General features: G+C 42.1%; 1 protein-coding gene across 1 annotated transcript in view; it reads left to right on the top strand.

Annotated features, from left to right (window-relative positions):
• Positions 1-621: 621 nt before the first annotated feature.
• LOC141299004 (uncharacterized) overlaps positions 622-21,927 on the top strand; it is a 24,974-nt gene continuing 3,668 nt past the window's right edge. The window contains exons 1-2 of the mRNA XM_073829286.1: positions 622-977; positions 5,028-5,739. Coding sequence (XP_073685387.1) covers positions 622-977; positions 5,028-5,739 — 1,068 coding nt within the window. The remainder of the gene's footprint in view (positions 978-5,027; positions 5,740-21,927) is intronic.

The raw sequence follows: 21,927 nt of genomic DNA, 5'->3' as shown, positions 1-21,927 counted from the left end.
ACCCAAATCTCCGCCGGGCTGCCCACCAGGTCATCAGTTCGTTCCTCAGACCCAACGGGTAGATGTCATCCACTCTACGCACACCTCCCTGGGCACTGGACATCCAGGGGCCAACAATACGCTCTTGCTGCTATCCGAACACTTCTAGTGGCCGGACGTGGCAATTGATGTGAGGAGGTATGTCCAGGGCTGCAAGTGCACCATATCTAAATGTCCCCGTCATTTACCTGCAGGAAAGCTTCATCCCTTGCCCATCCGGAACCGCCCCTGGTCACACCTAGGAGTAGATTTCATGACTGATCTCCCTCCTTCGGATGGTAATACATGCATCTTAGTCATCGTTGATCGTTTCTCGAAATTCTGTCGCTTCCTACCCTTGAAAGGATTCCCAACTGCTCTGGAAACCGCCGAAAGACTCTTCAACCATGTCTTCCAGGTACTATGGCATCCCGGAAGATATAGTCTCGGGCAGAGGAGGACAGTTTATTTCAAGAGTGTGAAAGTCATTCTTCAAGCTCCTAGGTGTGACCGTCAGCTTTTCCTCTGGATACCAACCTCAAACTAACGGACAGACGGAGAGGAAGATCCAGGAGGTGGGGCGGTTCCTCAGGACCTTTTGACATGGTCACCAGGACTCCTGAAACCAGTTTTTTACTGCGGCAACCGACCACAGGACTCACACCATTCCAGTGTGTGCTTGGATTCCAACCCCCGCTCTTCCTCTGGAATGGTGAACCATCACAGGTGCCCGCAGTGGATCACTGGTTTCGGGAGAGCGAGCGAGTCTGGAACGAAGCTCATCATCATCTGCAAAGGGCAGTGCGCAGAGCCAAGTCCACTGCCAACTGGAGGAGAATTACAGGCCCCATCTACACTCCTGAACAGAAGGTTTGGCTCTCCACACGAGACATCCGTCTGCGCATGCCCTCGAAAAACTCAGTCCCAGATTCGTTGGCCCCTTTACCATCATGGATCAGGTCAACCCCGTCACCTTCAGACTGCGGCTTCCACCCCAATACAAAATTCACCTAATTATTTCACATCTCATTACTTAAACCCTTTCACCCTCCTGTGATTCCCTCCACAGAGCCTGGCCACGAAGAGGAACCCCCTCCCCCCTCGGTTCTGGATAAGGGATCCATATATTCAGTCCGAGAGATCCTGCAGCCCCCACGTTGTGGTGGTATCCTGGAGTATCTAGTCGACTGGGAAGGATACTGACCAGAAGAGAGATCGTGGGTTCCCAGAGTTGACATACTAGATCCAACCTCGGGGACGAGGTAGACCACCACAACGTCGGAGGTCTCGGCCCTCAGGAGCGGGCCCTGAGGAGGGGGTAATGTCACGGATTGGCCAGGCTCTTCCACCTCCCACACGCAGCGATCACACTCACCAGAGTTCTAATGACACACATACTTGCACCTAATCAACCACCAGCACTTATAAGCACACTCCACACACCACTCAGTGTCCAGGCTCGTTTGTACGAAGCGGACTCATTGTGCTGTTCAGTCGAGTTCACAACTTACCTTATTACTTACCTGTTTCTACTTACCTGAATCTCTGTTCTGTTTCAGTCCGTGCAACGATTAGCCGAATCCAGTCAGCGGTGTGTGTGTGTGTGTGTGTGTGTGTGTGTGTGTGTGTGTGTGTGCTGTAAGTCTGTCAGCTTTACACCAACGATGTGTGTCTCCTGCCCAAAGTTTTCCTCCCGTCGTTCCTGCAAAAGAAAACATCAGCATTCAGTCCGTTGCAACATCCAAGGAAAACTACTCATCCGAACTGTGAAACTTACCCGTCTCTGCACAGCATCGTTCTCCTATTGCTCTGCTTCCAAAATAAATACCATTGCTTTTACTTACCTCTCTCATCGGTCTGCTTTCTTAAAGGTCCCATATTGTCAAAATCGAAATTTCCTGGCTTTTTTCATGATAACTGAGGTCTAGGGGCTATGTAACTACTTGAGTTTCAAAACAGTCAATCCACAGTAAACTGCACACAGCCTGCTTAAAGTAGCTGTTCGTTTTCACGAGCCGCTGTGACTTCCGTAACGATGTGACGTCCGATCTACTCAGTCACCGCCTTCAGTCACCGCCCCAAGCACCAACCACCGTCCCACCCTCCGTTTGTCAAACCCAGACAACAATGCATCCCTTCCATTTTTGAGCAACAACAACATGAAAACAAGTTGAGAAAACCCTGTTCAGTCAATAGATGTCGAAACTGCATCATTGCACAGGCTTCAGAACAATGTGAATATAAGAGACCAGTGGCACGTCAACTTCAGCCTCTTTCACACAGCGGTTCCGGTAAATACACGGATAATGTGTCCCATGATTTGTTCCGGAGTTGTTTAATTTGGTTCATTCACAGTTGTTTTCCGGAATCTGTGCGTGCTTTACACACAACCCATAAAGACATGTGACTTTTGTATGTGAGATGTAATGCGACGGGTATGTGTCACTAAACTGAAACTAACCTGAACAAACTGCTTCAGTGATGATCTGATCGCTGCTTCATTCCACTTTGCACATATTTTTTTCGTTTTGAAGAGTCGCATAATAACGTGCATCATCACTACAACACTGCCTTTATGCTTCTGGCTTTTGTTCACACAGCGCTCGTTCCCGTAATTTTCCAGAATCAGCGCGCATTGTGAAAGGGGCTTTACTAAAGCAACAGTTATGTAGCTTACTGCATTCGGTGTTTGAAAAAGAAACAACATTAATGATCATTTTGAAATATCCTTTTGAGTATCAGCAGGCTAGGCTCTCTCTATTGCTCTGGGCTCGGCTAAAGCATACATGACTGTAGTTACTTGTGATTGGCTTGGCTGTGCGTCACTCAGAAAACAACAAGGCCAATCAGAAGAGAGGCTCATGAATATTAATTAGATGGGCCAAAATTGACCTGTTTTTGACACAGCTCCTAAAAAAGGAGCTGTAAAAACATATAGATGGATTTTTGGCACTTATACCGCAAATATATATTCTTAAGGACATCAACAACTAAAATAAACCTCCAGAAATGTGTACAATATGGGACCTTTAACAGTACCATAAATGACCATTTAAGGTCATACAATCTCACTAATGTGATCCTGGTTCAGTGAGTGAAGACAATTTGATTTGCACGCTTGTTTTTAAGCAGTCCATTATTTCGATTATGGATCTATTTATACTGTTTAATACATTTGAGATGTGATTTCTTCAGGGCATATTCTTCATCTGTAAATGTTACAACGTCATGCAAACATATTCAAGGTTTGTAAGGAGTGGACGAGGTTTACACAAGTAAACGAGAACAGATTGAGCACAATATAGTAGTAGCTTAATTTTGCTAAAATGTTATTGGACATTAAATGTGACATGTACAGTTATAATCTATATAATGTAAGTGTATTTTTATAATAGCAGTAAATGAAAACAAAATGTAAGCTGACTAATACAGTCTTAATTACTAGCTCAAATGAGTAAATGTCTGTTCCTCTTCCCAGTTAAAATGTAGGCTGTTTTCTATTAATTTAGTGCCTTAAAGACTCGTTTTAGATTTGTAATGTTTAAATTAACATTATCATTAATATCATTAAATCTTGGGCACAAAACATTAAATACAGTTGTCTGTAGTCTATGGTTTTTATTCATTTTATTTATTGTTTGAGTTGCATTTTCTATTCATGTTTAAAGTGATAATAAAGTTAAATAATTGTGTGGAAGAGAGTCAGTGGTGAGTAGAGTTACATTGTAAAAAGTTTTCCCCAGTTTCAATTTAAGTTTAGCAGCTGCCTTCAAATTTTAAGTTTTCACCAGTTTCAACTTAAAAACTTAAGTTTAGCAGCTGCATTAAAATTTTAAGTTAAATCAACTTAAGTCATTTTAACTCACAAGTTAAATCAACTCATTTTTAGTGTAATAAGTTAAAATGACTTGTATTTTTAAGATGATTTAACTTAAAATTTTAAGGCAGCTGCTGAACTTAAGCTTTTAAGTTGAATCTGGTGAAAACTTTTTACAGTGTAAAATGAGTTAAAATTACTTGTACTTTAAGGTTGAGTTAACTTAAAATTTTAAGGCAACTGATGTACTCAAGTTTTAAGTTGAAACTGGAGAAAACTTTTAACAGTGTAGAGGACTCATATTAGACAGATTAACCTGCCTTGAACCAGTTTAGTTTAACTGCATGAGTTGCCCAGTGCTCCGGGTGTGTTCACATGCGTGTGTGCGCCCACTTGGATGGATTTAATGCAGAGCACAAATTCACCATACTTCACATCTCACTTCACTTTCAATTTGTGTTTTATTGTTCTGATGTGATGGTTTTTTTGTTTGTTTGTATTTTTACAGTAAGTTTTGGGGCATTTTCCATTTAAAAGGTCAATGTAACAGACCAGTGGTTTCCAGCCACGTTCCTGGAGGCCCCCAACACTGCACATTTTGGATCCTTTGTCTGACCTTTTTTTCACCCATTTTAGGAATTAGTGCAGGGGTGCCCAACCCTGTTCCTAAAGATTTACCATTCGTCAAAGTTTACCCCCCCCCCCCCCCCCCCTCCCTTGCCTCTATTAAATGTGTTGCATTTGATTCCCTAGGAGACAAATAAAGTGATAATTCATAATTAAGATCAGTCTATACCATGATCAGGTTTGGACACCATGAAAGGAGATCTACCATACATGCATTACATATCTACATGTTTTGGTGTTACCTGCTTTGCAGCATTAAACTGGGGTTAACTTTTATTTCTTTGTTTTCCCACCTTAGGCCCAACAGCACTGAAAGAGGAGAGAGAAGTACTGAATGAAACTGAAGAGAAAGAGCAGTATGAGAATCTTCAAGATTTCATAACTGGAGAAAACTCTTTCTCTTCCTTACAGTCTGAAAATACATCTACACAAAAAATAAATCAAAAGATAGGAACTAGGAGTTTTTTCACTTGCTTTCAGTGTGGAAAGAGTTTCAGAGAACAAGGACACCTTAAAAGGCACATGAAAATGCACACTGGAGAGAAGTCTTTCACTTGCCATCAAGTGAAAAGAGTTTCACTCAAAAACGAACTCTTACAGAGCACATTAGAATTCACACAGTAAAGAAATCTTTCATCTGCAAACGGTGTGGAAAAAGTTTCAGTAATCCTGGATACCTTAGAGTCCACCTGAGTGTTCACCCTGGAGAGAGGCCCTACGCCTGCAAAGAGTGTCGTAAATGTTTCCGCAAAAAATTTCAACTTACAAACCACATGAAAGTTCACACTGGAAAGAAACCCTTTGCCTGTCATCTGTGTGAGAAAAGTTTCAATCGAAAACAAACCCTTTATGCCCACAGGCGAATTCACACCTTGGAGAACCTTTTTACTTGCCAACAGTGTGGAAAGAGTTTCACCAGTAAAAGATGCCTTAACATTCACATGAGAGTTCACACTGGAGAGAAGCCTTACACATGCAACCATTGTGGAAAGAGTTTCTCTAGTAAAGGATACCTTAACATTCACATGAGAGTTCACACTGGAGAGAAACCTTACACGTGCAAACAGTGTGGAAAGAGTTTCAGTCAACAAGGAAGCATGTACCTTCACATGAGAATTCACACTGGAGAGAAACCTTACAAGTGCAAACAGTGTGGAAAGAGTTTCAGTCAACAAGGAAGCATTAACCTTCACATGAGAATTCACACTGGAGAGAAACCTTACATGTGCAAACAGTGTGGAAAGAGTTTCAGTCGACAAGGAAGCCTTGACACCCACATGAAGATTCACAATAGAGAGAAGGCTGACAGATCCCCTCAGAGTGGAAAGAGTCTTTTTACCTGCCAACAGTGTGGAAAGAGTTTCCCTCTAAAAAGTAATCTCAACAGGCACATGAAAATTCACAACAGAGAGAAGGCTGAAATGATAAATGATAAATGATAAATTTTAATCGCCCACTGAATCAGAAATAATAACATGAAAAAGAAAACACTTACATTAAGGGGAGTTATACGTTATAGTGTGCGTGGGAGAATGTGGGGTTGGTGAACATGCATGTGTGTTTACGGCAAGCCATGAGCCATCCGACCGGCCGCTCGCAAACTTCAGGGTGAAAGAGTTTTCCAAACTGCAAATGGAGGAAGATATTCTCCAAGGAACAAACGGCATCCAGGTAAATACACCTCTTCTCAGCTCCTACAGCAACAAACGCCTCTGCACTGGTCCTGCCGCTCGGACATTGATTTCTAGTGATGTGACGTTTGACACCGAAGCTTCGAAGCTTGTATCAAAAAACGGAAACATCTCACAGTGAAGCACTGTACCGGAGCTTGATTCGTTTTGTCCATAACCACGTGACCTGTGACGTCCGAAGCTTCGTTTTCGCACACAACCACGTGACTGCTTCATATTCTGATTCAAATAACGCGAACCCCTTGCGCAGGTATCAAGTGTCATTCACTTTTTGTTAAGAATAAATCATAATACGAATAAATATTTACATGTGTAGTTTTGTGCATATTCATTTTGTAGTTATCCTTGCTTCACAAGCACTTCTAATTAATACTAATATTAGTCAAAATTATTCTTAATTTACTTTGAACATATATGCCTACATGAACCATGCTTATACTTGTATCATTTTATTAAAACGTTTATTTACAGATCAATTCGAGTAAAATTACTGTTTTTCTGACATAGCACAAATAGATCTGTTTAATGAAACTGTCCAAAATCGCTTTAAAATTTGGGACGCGAAAGCAACTTTTCCCACCTTTGTCCACAAGATGTCATTAGTGTGCAACATGTTGAAAAGCTTCGAGTAACGAACCTTTTTACGATACAGTTGAGGGGAAAGCCTCGGTGCTTCGAAAAGCTTCATTTTCCCATCACTATTGATTTCTGTTAAATCCTCCGGCGATCGCTCCAGCATTACACATTGCCTGAATGTGCGCTCAGCTGAAACAGTGTAAACTTCACGCTAGACACCCGTGAATTGTACCATTGTTCTTCCTTCTTGGAAAACTCCCCCATATGGTGATTTTACTTCCGTATATATACAGCTACCTCACTTCCTTCCAAAATTAGACTCCTGTTTCTATTGGCTGGCGGTCATGACAGTTGTTTTGGTTTCACTTTTGCATTTTCCCCTTTTTTTTTCACCGCTACAACAGATATTGCTAATGCTTTTTACATAATTGAATACATTAATGAAAAACTATTAGTAGCTAAGTTTGAAAGTATTTTATCTTCCCATATCAAGATTTTAGAAAATGCAGCAGTTAATCAAACAAAGTTATGACTGAAATGCATGGATGTCTGTTGTTGCTTTGGTAGTCGTCACATCCACTGCTGCTCTGAGCTCTGGATCGGCTGCTGTCCGTGGTGCTGAAGATCAGCAGCTTTACAAATCAAGAATTAAGCCTCTTTGATAGGGATAGGGAGTCTGGTGATTTTCAATGAGGCTGAGATCCTGTTTTGCAGAAATATGTATTATTTTCTGAGTTTTTGTGCAGCAAAGTCAAAAGTCAATACTAAAAACACTAACAATTAGCTTTTTTTGTTGTTGTTGTTTTTTGCAGATTGTTACAATAGAAGCAGTAAGAATGGTACATCATGGTGGAGGAGAGGCTGACGACTCCATGGGTCCGACAGACGGAGGCGGAGCAGGTGGTGGGAGAGCCCGAGGCGGAGACGGAAAGCCGAAGATCTTGGGTGACACCGCGGATCCGGAGGGCCAAGGCGGAACCCAAGGCTCTGGCGACCAAGGCGGAGATGGAGATCCGGAGGTCCGCGGCTGAGCCGGAGCGACAGAGGGCCGATGCTGTGCCCGCGGGAGGGAGGAGGTCCACCGAGCCGGTGGGACGGAGCGACGAGGCACAGCCGGAGGAGTATAGTCCAGAGGCGAAGGTGGGGCGACGACTGACCAGGGCGGAGCCGGAGGGACGATGGAGCCCGGTGGAGCTGGTGGACCGACGGGCGACGGCGGAGACGAGGGAGCAGAGAGCCGGGGTGGAGCCGCAGGGTCGGAGGGCCGAGGCGGAGTCCAGGACTCTGAGGCTGGAGGCGATGGTGAGGGATCCTCCAGCCATGACACCGATGGAGACTGGCAAACCCGCGGCGAACCCACCGTACAGATGGTGGGCTGAGGGTGAGCAAGGGGACTGACAGATGACAGCGGGGATTCATGAAGGCTGGGCGGAACCAGTGGTGACTCTGGATGGCTGGGCGGAACCAGCGGAGATTCAGGCTTAGGCAGAAGAGGGAGGGTGGGTGGGAAATCCAGGCAGCTGGGTATTTCCGTGAAACAGTCAATTAAGTCCCCAGAGTTGTGCTCTTGCTCACCCCCAGTGGCGGTGCAGTGGACGGGGCTCTCTACAGCCCTCTCTTGCTCCATGAAGCACTCCACCGTCGCTGATGTAGTAGCCGGCTCTCGCACCTGGTTGGAAGTTTTGACCCCATCGGTGCTCCATAACTCTGTCGCTCCGGGCTCGGGCTTCCCGTCTACGATGGGCTCATAATCCGCAGGTCGGGGTGGCTGGCTGGGCTCTGGGTCTGGAGTGGCACTGACGAGGTTCTCCTGGAAACGGGTGGGAAACGAGGGTTTGTTTCTCGCCAGTGTCCACTCCACAAATGCGGCGAAGTCCGCTCGAGGGCCGTCCTCGGACGACGGCGCTCTGCATGATGCGTTGAGGCTTGCATCATAGAACATACAGAGCGCGTCGTCCGGGTAGCTGGTGGTATGAGCTACGAGCTGGAACATCAAAGTGTAACCCTCGAGCGGTAAATCCCCCTGCTTCAGCCGGAGGAGGATGAATTCAGGACGGAGGAAGGACTCCATGGGGAAAACACTACGGAAACAAAAAGACTGGGAAAAACGAACAGGAAACAAAACGGAGGTGAACACGCCAAGAAAATAAACTGTATAGGTCGGTCTTTCTGTCACGATGCAGGCAGGAACACACGAACAACGACGTAGTAAAAGACGAATATTTAATAAATCCAACGGAATACAAGCAGACACAGGAACAGCAGGGTAAGACATCCATATAACATTAAAGACCGACAAGAATACAGGGGAAACACACACCTTATATACACACACAGACTAATTACACAGACAGGTGCAGACAATGACGGAGAAACCAAAAAACTCAGAACTGCGGGGGAAAATGGGAGAAACCAACATGAAAGTCCGGGGGTGTGACAACATGTGGGTAACTGGAGACAGAGAAACCAGATAATTTGGACAGGTGCGGAGAAAAAAACACATAGATGATAACACAAGGACAGCTAGTGAATGAAAACCAAAGATGGGGACAATGAGAGACAGGTAGTTTATAGATAAATGTAAGGCTTGAACGTAGCCTTGAAGGTATGAACGTATTTATACTAAAAGCAAAAAAAAAAAAAAAATGATATAATGTGGACTTTAACCTGTTGGAACAAACATAACTATTAAACACACATTTTAGTAACTCAGCTTTAGTAAATTTATGATCAGTTTATTAAAAGATTTAACACAAGGATCGTTTAGCTTCAGTTTTGTGAGTTTATTATTTCTTTGAATATTAGTGTGCTTTGTAAACCAGTGAACGCTCATACTTTTAAGGAAATGTATGTTCTTCATTATATTATTTGTTCATGTGCTTGCTTGTTAACAAATAAATCAACTATATTTGTTAGAAATAAGGTTTATAGCAGGTGTAAACAGGGATTGACAACTATTAATCTGAAGGGCAAGGTCAGGTGAGTTTCCTATAAACCATTCCTGTTCATTTGATTGGAGAGAAGTGCTTAATAAAATTGCTCCAATACTTGAACAGGGAAGACACACGTATTGGACGATAGAGACCCAACAGAGACAGAATGCACAGACTTTGATTTTAATATATGGGGTAACTGGGGAACACAGGTGCACAGAATGACTAACTGGACTAAAGGAAAGGAACTCGACCAAAAAAGGGCACACAGAAACAAAAACAGGTCCATATTCCTGGCATATCGTCCCCCTTCTGGAAGGTGCACCCTCGCATTGATGGAACAACAGGAGGAGGAGAATGGACATCCGGGAGGAGGATGATGAACAGAGTCCAAGGTGGAGACAACGGAGGGAGGATCCTGTCTCTGTATGTCCTCGTGTCTCCTTCCCTTTCTCAGGAAACATGGGTTGTAGTTGTAACCCGAAACGGTGATGTTAAAAATGCTAACAATGTCCTTTATTATGTTTCAACCAAAAAACTGCACTTCCTGTGAGATCTCTTTTCAATTCATGATATACAAATGTGAAGTTCTTACATTGTAGACAGAGCAAACGCATTGTCCATATTCCATATTATTCCTTGCTCTTTTATGCATTACCATTTCAACTAGCTATATTGTGTTGACTGAGCTTAAAGTGTACTATGGACAAAAAATGATTTAAAATGTGAATTAGAATGCTCCATTCTATACATTTAGTTTGAAACTCTTTCTACAGTAAGGGGATCTGTTGGGCTTCTCTCTATTATGAATTTTCATGTGCTTGTCAAGGCTTCCTTTTTGTCTGAAACTGTTTCCACACTGTTTGCATGATTAAGGTCTCTCCATGGTGTGAATTTTCTGGTGGATTTTAAGGTTTCCACTTTGAGTGAAACTCTTTCCACACTGTTTGCATGTATAAGGCTTCTCTCCAGTGTGAACTCTCATATGTCTGTTAAGGTCTCTTTTAGAGTGAAACTCTTTCCACACTGTTTGCATGTGTAGGCTTCTCTCCAGTGTGAATTCTCATGTGTGTGTTAAGGCTTTTTTTAGAGTGAAACTCTTTCCACACTGTTGGCAGATGTAAGGCTTCTCTCCAGTGTGAATTCTCATGTGTTTTAAGGCTTCCTTTTTGAGTGAAATTGTTTCCACACTGAACGCAAGAAAAATAACTCCTAGTTCCTGTAATTTGAGCTCTTTTTTGTTTAGAAGTCTTTTCAGACTCTAAGGAGCAAAAAGATTTTTCTCCAGATATGAAATTAAGATTCTCAAACTGATCTTTCTCTTCAGATTCATTCAGATCTTCTCTCTCTTCTCTCTATTAATTAACCTTGGGTGAGACTGCTATTTAGAATTATCTGCTTTTGAAGGACTGCTTTAAGAGTAAACGTTCACATCAAATTATCTTGACTCACTGAACCTGGGTCAAATGAGTGAGATTGTGTGAACTTAAATGGTCATTTATGGTACTACTTTAACCCCAATAGATTTGTTAGATTAGTTCAGGTCACGTTTTGGACTTTATTTCCAGCTTTTCTGAGCGTCTTTTTTGAAACAGCCCCCAGACATTGATGCTGCGTTCCAGGCAGGTTTTTTAACTGGTAAATCACCACTTCAAACCACTACTCACGACTTTGTAGCGTTCCAGGCAAGTCATGCCAAACTACCTGGGCACATTTATGAATTATTATTTTTATATTATTATTAATTTGATTGCAACGTTATATTGTCCTAAGCTCTATTTTTCCACCGTGTACTACTTTCATAAACACCGTCAGAACTCGTAACTGGGAGTCCATCGGTCTAATACGAGTTCACGAGTGGGAAGTCACGGGTTTGACTGCCGTTCCAGTGGACTTTCACTGGTAGAAGGTTGGAAAAACACGGGCTCCGGGTTGCCTGGAACGCGGCATAAGCCTTGATCTGTGCTTGTCCTTTAGACAGCTAAATCAATCATCCATTTGTAGAAAAAAGTAAGAAGTTATATGTAAGAAAAAACTAAAAATAAAAAATGTATTTGTTGTTCAACTCATTTATTTACAAGCAATATTCTCATTACAATTTCATCAGCTGTAACATAAATAAGCATATCTGTTGTATTTATCACTTTAAATTGATGGATGTAAGTTAAAGTTGTTTTTATATAAAAATAAGTATGATTAAAAAACAAAAAACTACGAAAGTATATTTGGGAATATACACATTAAATCATGATTTTAGCTTTAAGAAAAAGTTTATTTATTTTATTTTTAGAATACAATAATAGTAGTAGTTCAAACCAATGAGAATTAAGCTGTCACCATAAAGTCATTCCCCATTCATCTTTTTGGTCTGGTCCACACTAATACATTTTCATTTGAAAACGAGAAGGTGAAAAACACTAGGGTGGATGGCGAAAATTTTAAAACAAAAACGCCTTTTCATTTGTATCTGGATTATAGATGTAGCTTTAGTGTCCACTGGCTGTTTTATTTGCTTACCAAATACTTAAAAATGACCAAATGTAGTCAGCATGCAGTAGCTGTTACGGAAGCAGACCAAACGAGAGAGGTAAGTGTGAATATCAACAGGATTTATTTCAGCAGAGCAAGATGAAGATGATAGCGTGCAGAACCGGGTAAGTATAGCCAAATATGATTACTTACATTTCAAGGTTTGTGCAAATAATTTTAACATAAATAACTTTTTAGATACTTTTGCATAATTAGCCTAAGTGCTAGAAATCAATGGTTTTAATATTAGAAGCAGATATTGGGCTTAATATTACTGAAAAATATATATTTTTTAGGCTTATTTCCATATTATTGTTACAACATAAATGCATGATGTCATAATAACAAATGCTCATTGTGAAAGCAGGATATTGAAGGCAGCGTTAGTATTTGTCATGTGATCTCAACTCTTCTGTCAAATGTTTTAACATTTCTACACTCATGTGACATTATTCATAAATATCATTCCTTTCTGTAATGAATTCAGCTTTGAGAATAAAAACCAACCTGTTTGTTCCTCAGTATCTTCATGCTTCAATGTTTCTTCAATCTTCATGTCTTCACTCTCCTCTTTAATAAACGCCATCTTTATAATAGTGTGTGTCACATGGATCTCAGTTGATTCTCCAGGAGTTTTTCTGTGTGTTTGTACACTTTGTCCTGTTTAAGATGAGAATAATTAAAGATAAAATAAATGCAAATTAAATCTCTGTGAGCGTCTCAATTAGTTCATTATTCAGAGTGAGAGCTAATAGATTTGATAATAACTATACACAAATTACACAGATCGTTCATAGTTAGGTAGGCTAGTTTTAACTTACATTTGGTATTTAACTTTTTGTACATCATATCAAAGTCAAAGTCAACTTTATTGTCAATTCTGCTATATGTACCGGACATACAGAGAGTTGAAATTGCGTTACTTTCAGACCCTAGGTGCATACACGTAACATTAAATACAAAAGGTAGGAATTACATATACAAAAATACAAATAAATACAATTATACATATATAAAAAAACAAAAACAATATACAAGTAAGGGCACATGGCACAGTGCAAACCGGACAGAGTAGTGCAAATGCAAAAAGAATAAGGTGCAATATATTACACTTTCATGAAAACATCTGCGGTTGTGATTCCACTAGTTTGTGTTTGTTGTTGTCGTTTGTAGTCCGCGTGCCGCTGAATCGAATCACTGATTCATTTCACAAATGATTTGATTCAAATGATTCAGATTCTTAGTTTCTCTCATCACTTCTTCTCATCACAAGATTGACTCATGGTAACACTGCTCTCTCACTGAAGTCTGCCTCGATGTCTTCTTAGGAAATTAATAAGTGTACAGCTCAGACTGCCTCACCTGCATCCATTGCAACTAAAATATTATTAAGCACTCTCAGCAAAGCAGACTCAATGCTATGAACAGACTTAAAACCTGAGTAAAAATGTTCAGAAATATTTAGAAAAGACTGTAATTTGCCCAACACAACTTTTTCTAGTACCTTGAAAATTAAAAGAAACACAGAAATAAGCAAATAGTTGTTTAAAATAGACACGTCTAAGTAATAATTACTGCAAAATATAATTATTGGTTAAATATTAAATATAATTTTGGTCTAAATTTAATCATAGCCTAAGAAAAAAAGCATATAGATAATAACATTTAAGATGAATATATTTTGCTAAATGTGTGTATGGAAACAAATGTAAAATCATGGTAAGTGTCACCTTTTATCTTTATTGATGTTTCTGCCTCATTTCTTTAAGTGGTGTCTTTGTTTCTGCTGATCAATATCTGAGTTAAATATGAATGCAGAGGCTGAAGGTGAGACTTTCCCTGATCTCTGGGATAATGAGTCTATAGTTCTGCTGATTGGATTAGAGTTGCTGAAAATCTGGGCAAATTCCTGTAAATACTGTACATCAACAACCTCAATGTACTGTTTAATTCCTACTCAAACAAGGACATGTTTTAAAAAAATAAAATAGTTTTGAGTGTCATACGTGTTCAAATGCATTGCAATACTTGAAAAAGTCATATGTAGAGCATAAAACTAAACAAATGAAAACATATGGTGTAAATATCTTTAAGTTGAATAAAGTTTAGCAAATATAGAGACATATGGTGCATTTGAAACCCCATACAACAAAGTTTCATGTGAACACCTGACAACTGGACAACATTTAGTGTTATGAATGTGTTTATTTATTCAGGCATGTCTTAAAGAATTACTGCAGGAACGCAACATTTAAGACATGTCAGAATTACCTGGAGTCCTTGTTAGTTAACACATATTAGATATTGCTGACACTTTCTAGACAATTTAATACAATGATGAAAGACTATTTGTAGCAAAGTTTGATTATTTATTACTTCCCCATATTAAGATGTTGAAAATGCAGCAGTAAACCAACAATAAAGTCATGACTGTAATGTATGGATGCGTGTTGTTGGTTTGGTAGTCGTCACATCCACTGCTGCTCTGAGCTCTGGATCAGCTGCTGTCTGTGGTGCTGAACATCATTACAAGACAAATCAAGAATAGAGTCAGGACCATTTAGCTTCAGTTCTGTGAGTTTATTAAGCTTTGTAAACCAACGATTCTGTCATAATTTTAAGGAAATGAATGCTCTTCATTAGTTTCTATGTTCATATTGCTTTTTTAACAAATAGATATAGTATACAGTGATTGACAACTGTTAATCTGAAAGGCAGGGTCGCCTGAAATCTGAAATCTTCTAAAGCACAAATCTACCCTGCCCTTCTCAATGTCAATTTCTGCAGCTCAGTAAAGATGTTTTAGGACCGGGCTGGAGTTTCTGATCTCACTAGATGTGACGCCTGCAGATGATGATTGATTGCTTATTCTACATAATAAAAAAGAGAATTTTCTTTTTTAAATTTGTATTAATAAACTGTATTTTCTAAGTCAGTGTCAGCCATCTCCACAGAACAGTGACGTGCCTTCAGAGAGAAATGCACCTAAGATTTTTCTGGCGGGAGTGGGGGAAAAAACACGAATGTTGCGGGCGGAGCGGGACGAAATAACATACATTGATTTCTGCGGGTGCGGGACCAAAAAATCCATCCCTTGCAGAGTATGTGAGTGGAGCGGAGTGAAGCGGAGTGGAGCGGTGTGATTTTGAATGGAGGGAGGAGCGGATTTTTTAAAAGTCGGAGCGTCGTGGTTTTCACTCGCTCCAAGAGCGCTCCATCATGAGAACAATTCACGCCAACTGTCCGTAATATTACTGCATATTAAGCAAGAATTCACGTTAAACATATTTACCTAGTTTGATAGAGATGGATCACGCAAATCAGAAAGAATGTGAAGGTTATGATGACGGCAATAGACATGAGCGGTAAATTATAGTTCAAAAGGAATTAGTTTGTTCCGTCTAGATAGGCTACTGAATATTTTTAGGTGAACAACACTTATTCACAAGCAATGCATTGAAACAAATGTAAGGGTATCTGATTTCGAATGAGCAGAAATAACTATGAAAACGTATTCTTATTTTCATTACAAACTTTGCACTGCAAAAAGCAGAAATTATACTCTTTTAATGCTGACAGTGTTATTAGTTTGTCATGTGGTAGGAACATAGTTCACAGTGCACAGTAATGTTCCAAACTCTCTTGTTATTTTATTTTATCATTTTTTTGTGTTTTAATATATGTTATGAACAGGACTGTTATATTTCAAACATACTGAATTTTTTTTACGTGGAGCGGTGCTTCTGATATCAGTGAGCGAGGAGTGGAGCGGTAGTGGGAAATAATGAACCCGGAGCGGAGTGATTATTAAATGCAAGGAGCGCGGAGGGGAAATGTTGCCGCTGCACTCCGCTCACATACTCTGGTCCCTTGCAGCTATCTAATGACGCTTACCTGCATCAGTTTGTAGCACGGCCACATAAGAGGGATATCTATAAGCAGTTAATGAATTGCTAAATTGCTTATTTATTTGTATCTGCTGGTGCAATTTTATCCCCTGGTCTGTATTGCCCCGCAAAATGTGGTTTCCCCTGTTCTTGTCTCGCGAGAGTTCTGCCGCGCTACGTCAGGGAATTCCCTGACGTCATTTAAAACACCTGATTATACACTTCCGATAAAAGAAGCCGGCATTTCAGCGTTCCAGAGGGCTCTCTGGATATACGATCGTTAAAGCTGTCTTTACCTGTGATTATCAGCCTTCGTGGAAATACTGCACTTGTGGATTAATCTCGTTGAGGATTACGACCTGGTTGGACTGTGTTTCGGGCGATTCTGTTACAGGACAGCGCTGTTCCTCGTCTTCGTGCTCACGGACTCAAATGCTTTACCGGTGAGGCCGAAGCAATCGTACACACGCACACACATACACAAACATTGGACTGTTTTTTGGAGTTTACACACGCTCATACTATATGTTGTATATGTTCATATGTTGTCGTTTTGGTATTGGTCTTTTGCACTGTAAATACACTTGTGGATGGTATCCAATCTTCACGTTGTTTGTCTATTCTGTATAACTCCCTTTGAATAAGGGTTAAGAGAGGGATTACCGAACTAACTTTTATTTGTGTAGCCTGCCTGATTTGGCTGAGCGTTACAAGTTAGAAGTTTTGAGCCGCCGTTCAGTCTGTGTTTAACAGTGCGATGAGGCTTGCTGCGCCGAGTCCAAAGCAATCCATCACAGAACACGAAAGAGGCGTGCTTTGATCATTTTAGGATAATATTTAAATTAATTTTAAGCCATCTCGCGGCCCACCTGGAGGATCACTGAGGCCCACCGGTTGAGAATCCCTGCTTTAGCATATTGCAAGCAGGGTCTTAAGATACTTGTTCTCCCTACATAATTTTCTGCAAAAAATTGCAGAATATTGGGTTATACACAATTTCAATAAAATAACGTAAGTTATGTCCATAACTATGGATCTATGAGACCGAACGATGACCATCACCACGGTCTTATCCTGAATGACGCCATTCTTCCGCCTATCCTCGAGACCTAATAACAACAATGTCAGGTGACTGACCTTAGGGGTTGGCTGTTATATAACATCCGGATGGACCAGCCACTTCCTCCTGCCTGGAACGCCTCAGCTCGTCCCGAGTGACAAGAGATGGTGACGGTCATCGTTCGGTCTCATAGATCCATAGTTATGGACATAACTTACGATCTATTTCGACCTCACTCAGACCGTCACCACGGTCTTATCCTGGATGACTGATACCAACAGGGTCACGAGGGACCAGTATCACTCCCTTTCCCTGACAATTTCACAGCAGATAACACAGTAGACCCCAAAGAATTTGGATTTGTTACATTAATCCTATAAAATCTTGTGAAGGTGCACGGAGTGCTCCAAGAGGCTGCAGCGCAAATGTCTGAAAGTGCTACCCCTTTAAGTGCTGCCCAAGAGGTGGCCATACTCCTGGTAGAATGGGCGACTAGATCACCAGGAATAGGAGCATTTTGACTAGAATATGCATGTGAAATTGTATCCACTATCCAGTGAGATAGACGTTGCTTAGACACGGGCTTGCCTGCACACTTCTTGTCAAAACATACAAACAATTATGAATGTGACTGTCGCAATGGACGGGTACACTCAATGTATGTACGCAGTGCTCTAACAGGGCAAAGAGAAGAGCTATCCAACCCGGTACCTGAACAAGGGGGGTCTGGGTGAAAAGCATCAAGTTTGATTACCTGATTTATTGTATCAGGCCTAAGGACCTTAGGTAGGAAAGACAGATTTGGCCAAAGATAGACCCCTGCATTTTCCGCCTTCCATCTCAAACAGTCTTCGCTGATTGATAGGGAGTGCAATTCGCTCACTCTCTTGGCCGAACATATTGCCAGGAGAAAGACTGTTTTCCATGTCAGGAACTTTCGATCAACTTGATCCAGAGGTTCAAAAGGTTCTTTGGCTAGAGATCGCAAAACAATAGTAAGATCCCAAGTGGGTGACCTCATAACCTTCCTTGGGCATAAACGGTGTGCGCCCTTAAGAAACTGAGACACCAAAGAGTTTTTGCCAACACTAACACCATCCACTAACGAATGAAAATGTGAAATGGATGCAATATAGACCTTTACAGTATTAACCGATTTCCCTGAATCCAACAGAGACTGAAGGAACCGGAGAACAAGACTAATGTCAGAATTGGTAGAGTCTAGTTGATGATCCTGACACCATTTGGAGAATATTCGCCACTTACTTAAATAGTTGCTCCAAGTAGATGGCGCCTTGGAACTATTTATTGTCCTGAGCACGGCTTCATTTAAATCTTCAGGGAGGGACTGAGCAGGGGCCATATCCACAATTGTAGAATTTCTGGCCTCGGGTGCCAGATTAGCCCCTCTGCCTGAGACAGGAGATCGATCCTCCTCGGTAGCTGCCAAGGGCGACCCTGGACCAAACGAACAAGTGTCGGGAACCAGTGTTTCTTTGGCCATCTTAGGGCCACAAGCAAAACTTTGTGACGACCCAGTGCAACCCTCCTGAGTACCAACGGAATCAGAGGTAGAGGAGGAAAAGCATACAACAATTCTCTCGGCCATTCCTGAGATAGTGCATCTATGCCCAAGGGATCTCCCTGATTGCTCAGGGAGTACCACTGATTGCAATGAGTTGTTTCTGCTGTTGCAAACAGATCGATCTTTGCCATACCGAATTGTCTCCAAATAAGTCTTATCACTTCGGGATGGAGACGCCACTCTCCTGGAAGAGGACCAGTTCGAGACAGCAGGTCTGCTGCTTTGTTCGCTACCCCTGGTATGTATACTGCTTTGAGAGACAGGAGTTTCTGAAATGACCAGAAAAGTAGCCTCTTTGTCACCTGGAGACAACGTGCTGATCTGGTGCCACCCTGATGGTTGATGTGATACACCGCAGACATATTGTCTGTCCTTATCAAGACATATTTGTTTTGTAGTGATGGGAGAAAAGTCCTCAGGGAGAGGTAAACTGCCCTGAGCTCCAGCACATTGATGTGTTCCGAGGTCCAGGGAGGCCCCCAGAGACCCCTGACAGATCTGCCTTCCCAAACTACTCCCCATCCCGTCAGAGAGGCATCCGTTGTTATCACAGACCGCCTTGCTGGAATGTCCCCTAACGGAACCCCTTGTGATAGCAGCAACTTGTTCTTCCAAGGGCGTAACATCTGGATACACCGATGTGTAACCCTTATTCTCACATGTCTGTCTAATCTGGGATGCAGTTTGAAGTGATTTACCCACCGTTGTAATGGACGGGCTCGGAGGAGGCCAAGGGGGATCACAATTGCTGCTGCCGCAATCATACCCAGCAGCTGCTGGAACTGAATTAGCTTCATCCTCCTGTTTAGATGAAATGACTGAGCCAGACTGGACAACTTTGTCACCCTCTGAGGAGATAAAGAGGCCGCCATTAGTTGGGAATTCAGTGAAATCCCCACAAACACTGTGTGTTGATGAGGGCTTAGATTGCTCTTGTCCCTGTTTATTTTGAGACCAAGAGCCTGAACATGCTGAATTACCATTTCTGTGTTCTTTAGAACTTGACTGCGAGTGGGGGCGCAGATTAACCAGTCGTCCAAGTATGCTAGAATTTTGATTCCCGCACACTGGAGAGGATGAAGGGCTGCTGACACCGAGAGGCCGAATGGTAGGACCTTGAACTGGTACCCCCGACCTTGAAAGGCAAAGCATAGAAACGGTTGATGGTCTTGACAGATGGGCACATGGAAATATGCGTCCTTTAAGTCTATGGAAGTGAACCATTCTTCTGGCTCTACGGCTTCTAAAATTTGAGCAGTTGTCAGCATCTTGAAAGGCAACACCTTTATGAATCGGTTCAGCTGTCGTAAGTCCAGGATGGGCCAAAGTCCACCATCCTTTTTCGGGACCAGGAAATATTTTGAATAAAATCCAGTGGGCTGTTCGCTGGTGCTTACCTGAACAATTGCCTCTTTCTGTAACAGGGTTGCAATTTCGTTGGTTAATATTTGTGCCTGGACTGGGTCCTTGACTATGGTCATATGAACCCCTGAAAAAGTAGGAGGGCGCCGCCGGAACTGTATCCTGTATCCTTTCTTGATGATATCTAGGACCCAGGGATCTGATGTGCATTTCTCCCAACTGTCCAGGTGTAGTTGGGAGCATGCCCCAGCGGCTCCATGACCGTTATGCAGGGCCTCCCCGGGGTTTAGAACCCCTGGGAGTACGTTTCTTTAGAGGTCCCCCCCCCTAGCTGGAGGTTGGTCAGTTTGGGGGGCTCGGTAAAATTGTCTGGTACCCCTATAATGGGACTGATAAGTCCCAGTTCTCCTTCTGTCATACCCCCAAGGTTCTGAACGAGGAAAATGTGAGGGATGAAAGGGCTGAGTACTTTTATGGCCATATCTAGTTTGTCCAACATGACCAAATGTTTGTTGAACAGAATCTCTTCTGCGTCTCGCTTGGTCAGCAGTGTCTAACAAGGACTGAGAGTCAGGGTGAAAAACTCTACCAGGAACCACTGGCATATTAGTCAATTCTTTTCTTATGGTTTCAGGCAAAGATGTCTGAGCTAACCAAATCTGCCTCTGGGCTAAATCTGACGAAGACATAGATGCACCAACATCTCTGGTGAGCTGTGACTGTGTGATGAGTGCTGCATCAACCAGATTCATAGCATCACGATCTTCTGAACTGATCACCTTTCTTAAAGCAGCCAAGACTATCGCTAAGGCGTTTCCCGATCTAGCTGCTCTCGTAGCTGCATTATATGCTTGGCACATTAGTCGATCTGTCTTTTGGCACTCTCTACCAGGGCATCTCGGATTACCTGTGACCCGATCAGGTCCCAAAGTGGTCAAGGCTGCAATCTCTCGTTCCACTGAAGGCATGTTACCCATACCACTCTCAGGGGCATATTTTGACAAAACGCCTACAGCCTGCATTAAATTGGGGTGCTTCTTTTGGGTTATTCCAGGCTTTTCTCAACATCTGGGAATAATCTTCAGCCACAGGAATAGATACGGGGGGCTGAGCAGGAGAAATACTGGTCCACACACCCTGTTGCGGAACTGAAACAGTAGCTTCTTCTTTAGTATCAAGACCCAGAATTTTTGCTGCACTTAAAATGCGAGAAAGGATGTCAGAGTGTGGGCTTCCCTCCTCTGAAGCACGAGACCTGGATTCATCCTCGTCATCCTCTTCATCCTTCCCCTCACTACCATAAAGGGAATCATTCGCATGCAGTGAAATGATATCCACTGGGTCACTTTTTCCTTCTTGGTGTGACAACTCATCACCAAAAGAGGCTGCAGGCAGGCGGGTACAAGGCTGTCTGCTAACTGCCGTTGTACGTGTTTCAAACTTACCAGCTAAATCACGTAACGCTGCTAAAATTTGTAACTGGGTATCATTCTTAGGTTCCTGCACTACTGTTTCCCTCCCACGTTTATTCTGAGTTATGTCCGAACAAGAGGATCCACTAGAATTATCAGGGGTATGACCTCTCTTTCGCTGATAAGGATGTTTCTCTTCTGAGGGCCCTTTAGAGGCTACCTCTTTCCTCCTACCAGTCAGATGTCTAGCTCTCTGCACCCTTTCCTGTAATGTTAACCCTACTGCTGCTGCACAGGGTTTCTCAATATCCTCTAGTAAATGTTGCATACCCAAACAGGATGGGCATTCTCTATGCCCATCTCATGGGTGCATATCAGCCTGACAAAATCGACATTTTGATTGATTCATGTCAGCAAACTAAGATTAACT

Source organism: Garra rufa, chromosome 23, assembly GCF_049309525.1.
Source record: "Garra rufa chromosome 23, GarRuf1.0, whole genome shotgun sequence".
Classification (NCBI taxonomy): Eukaryota; Metazoa; Chordata; class Actinopteri; order Cypriniformes; family Cyprinidae; genus Garra; species Garra rufa.
Note: the sequence above shows the minus strand (reverse complement) of the source record. Positions and strands in the feature narration are given on the sequence as shown.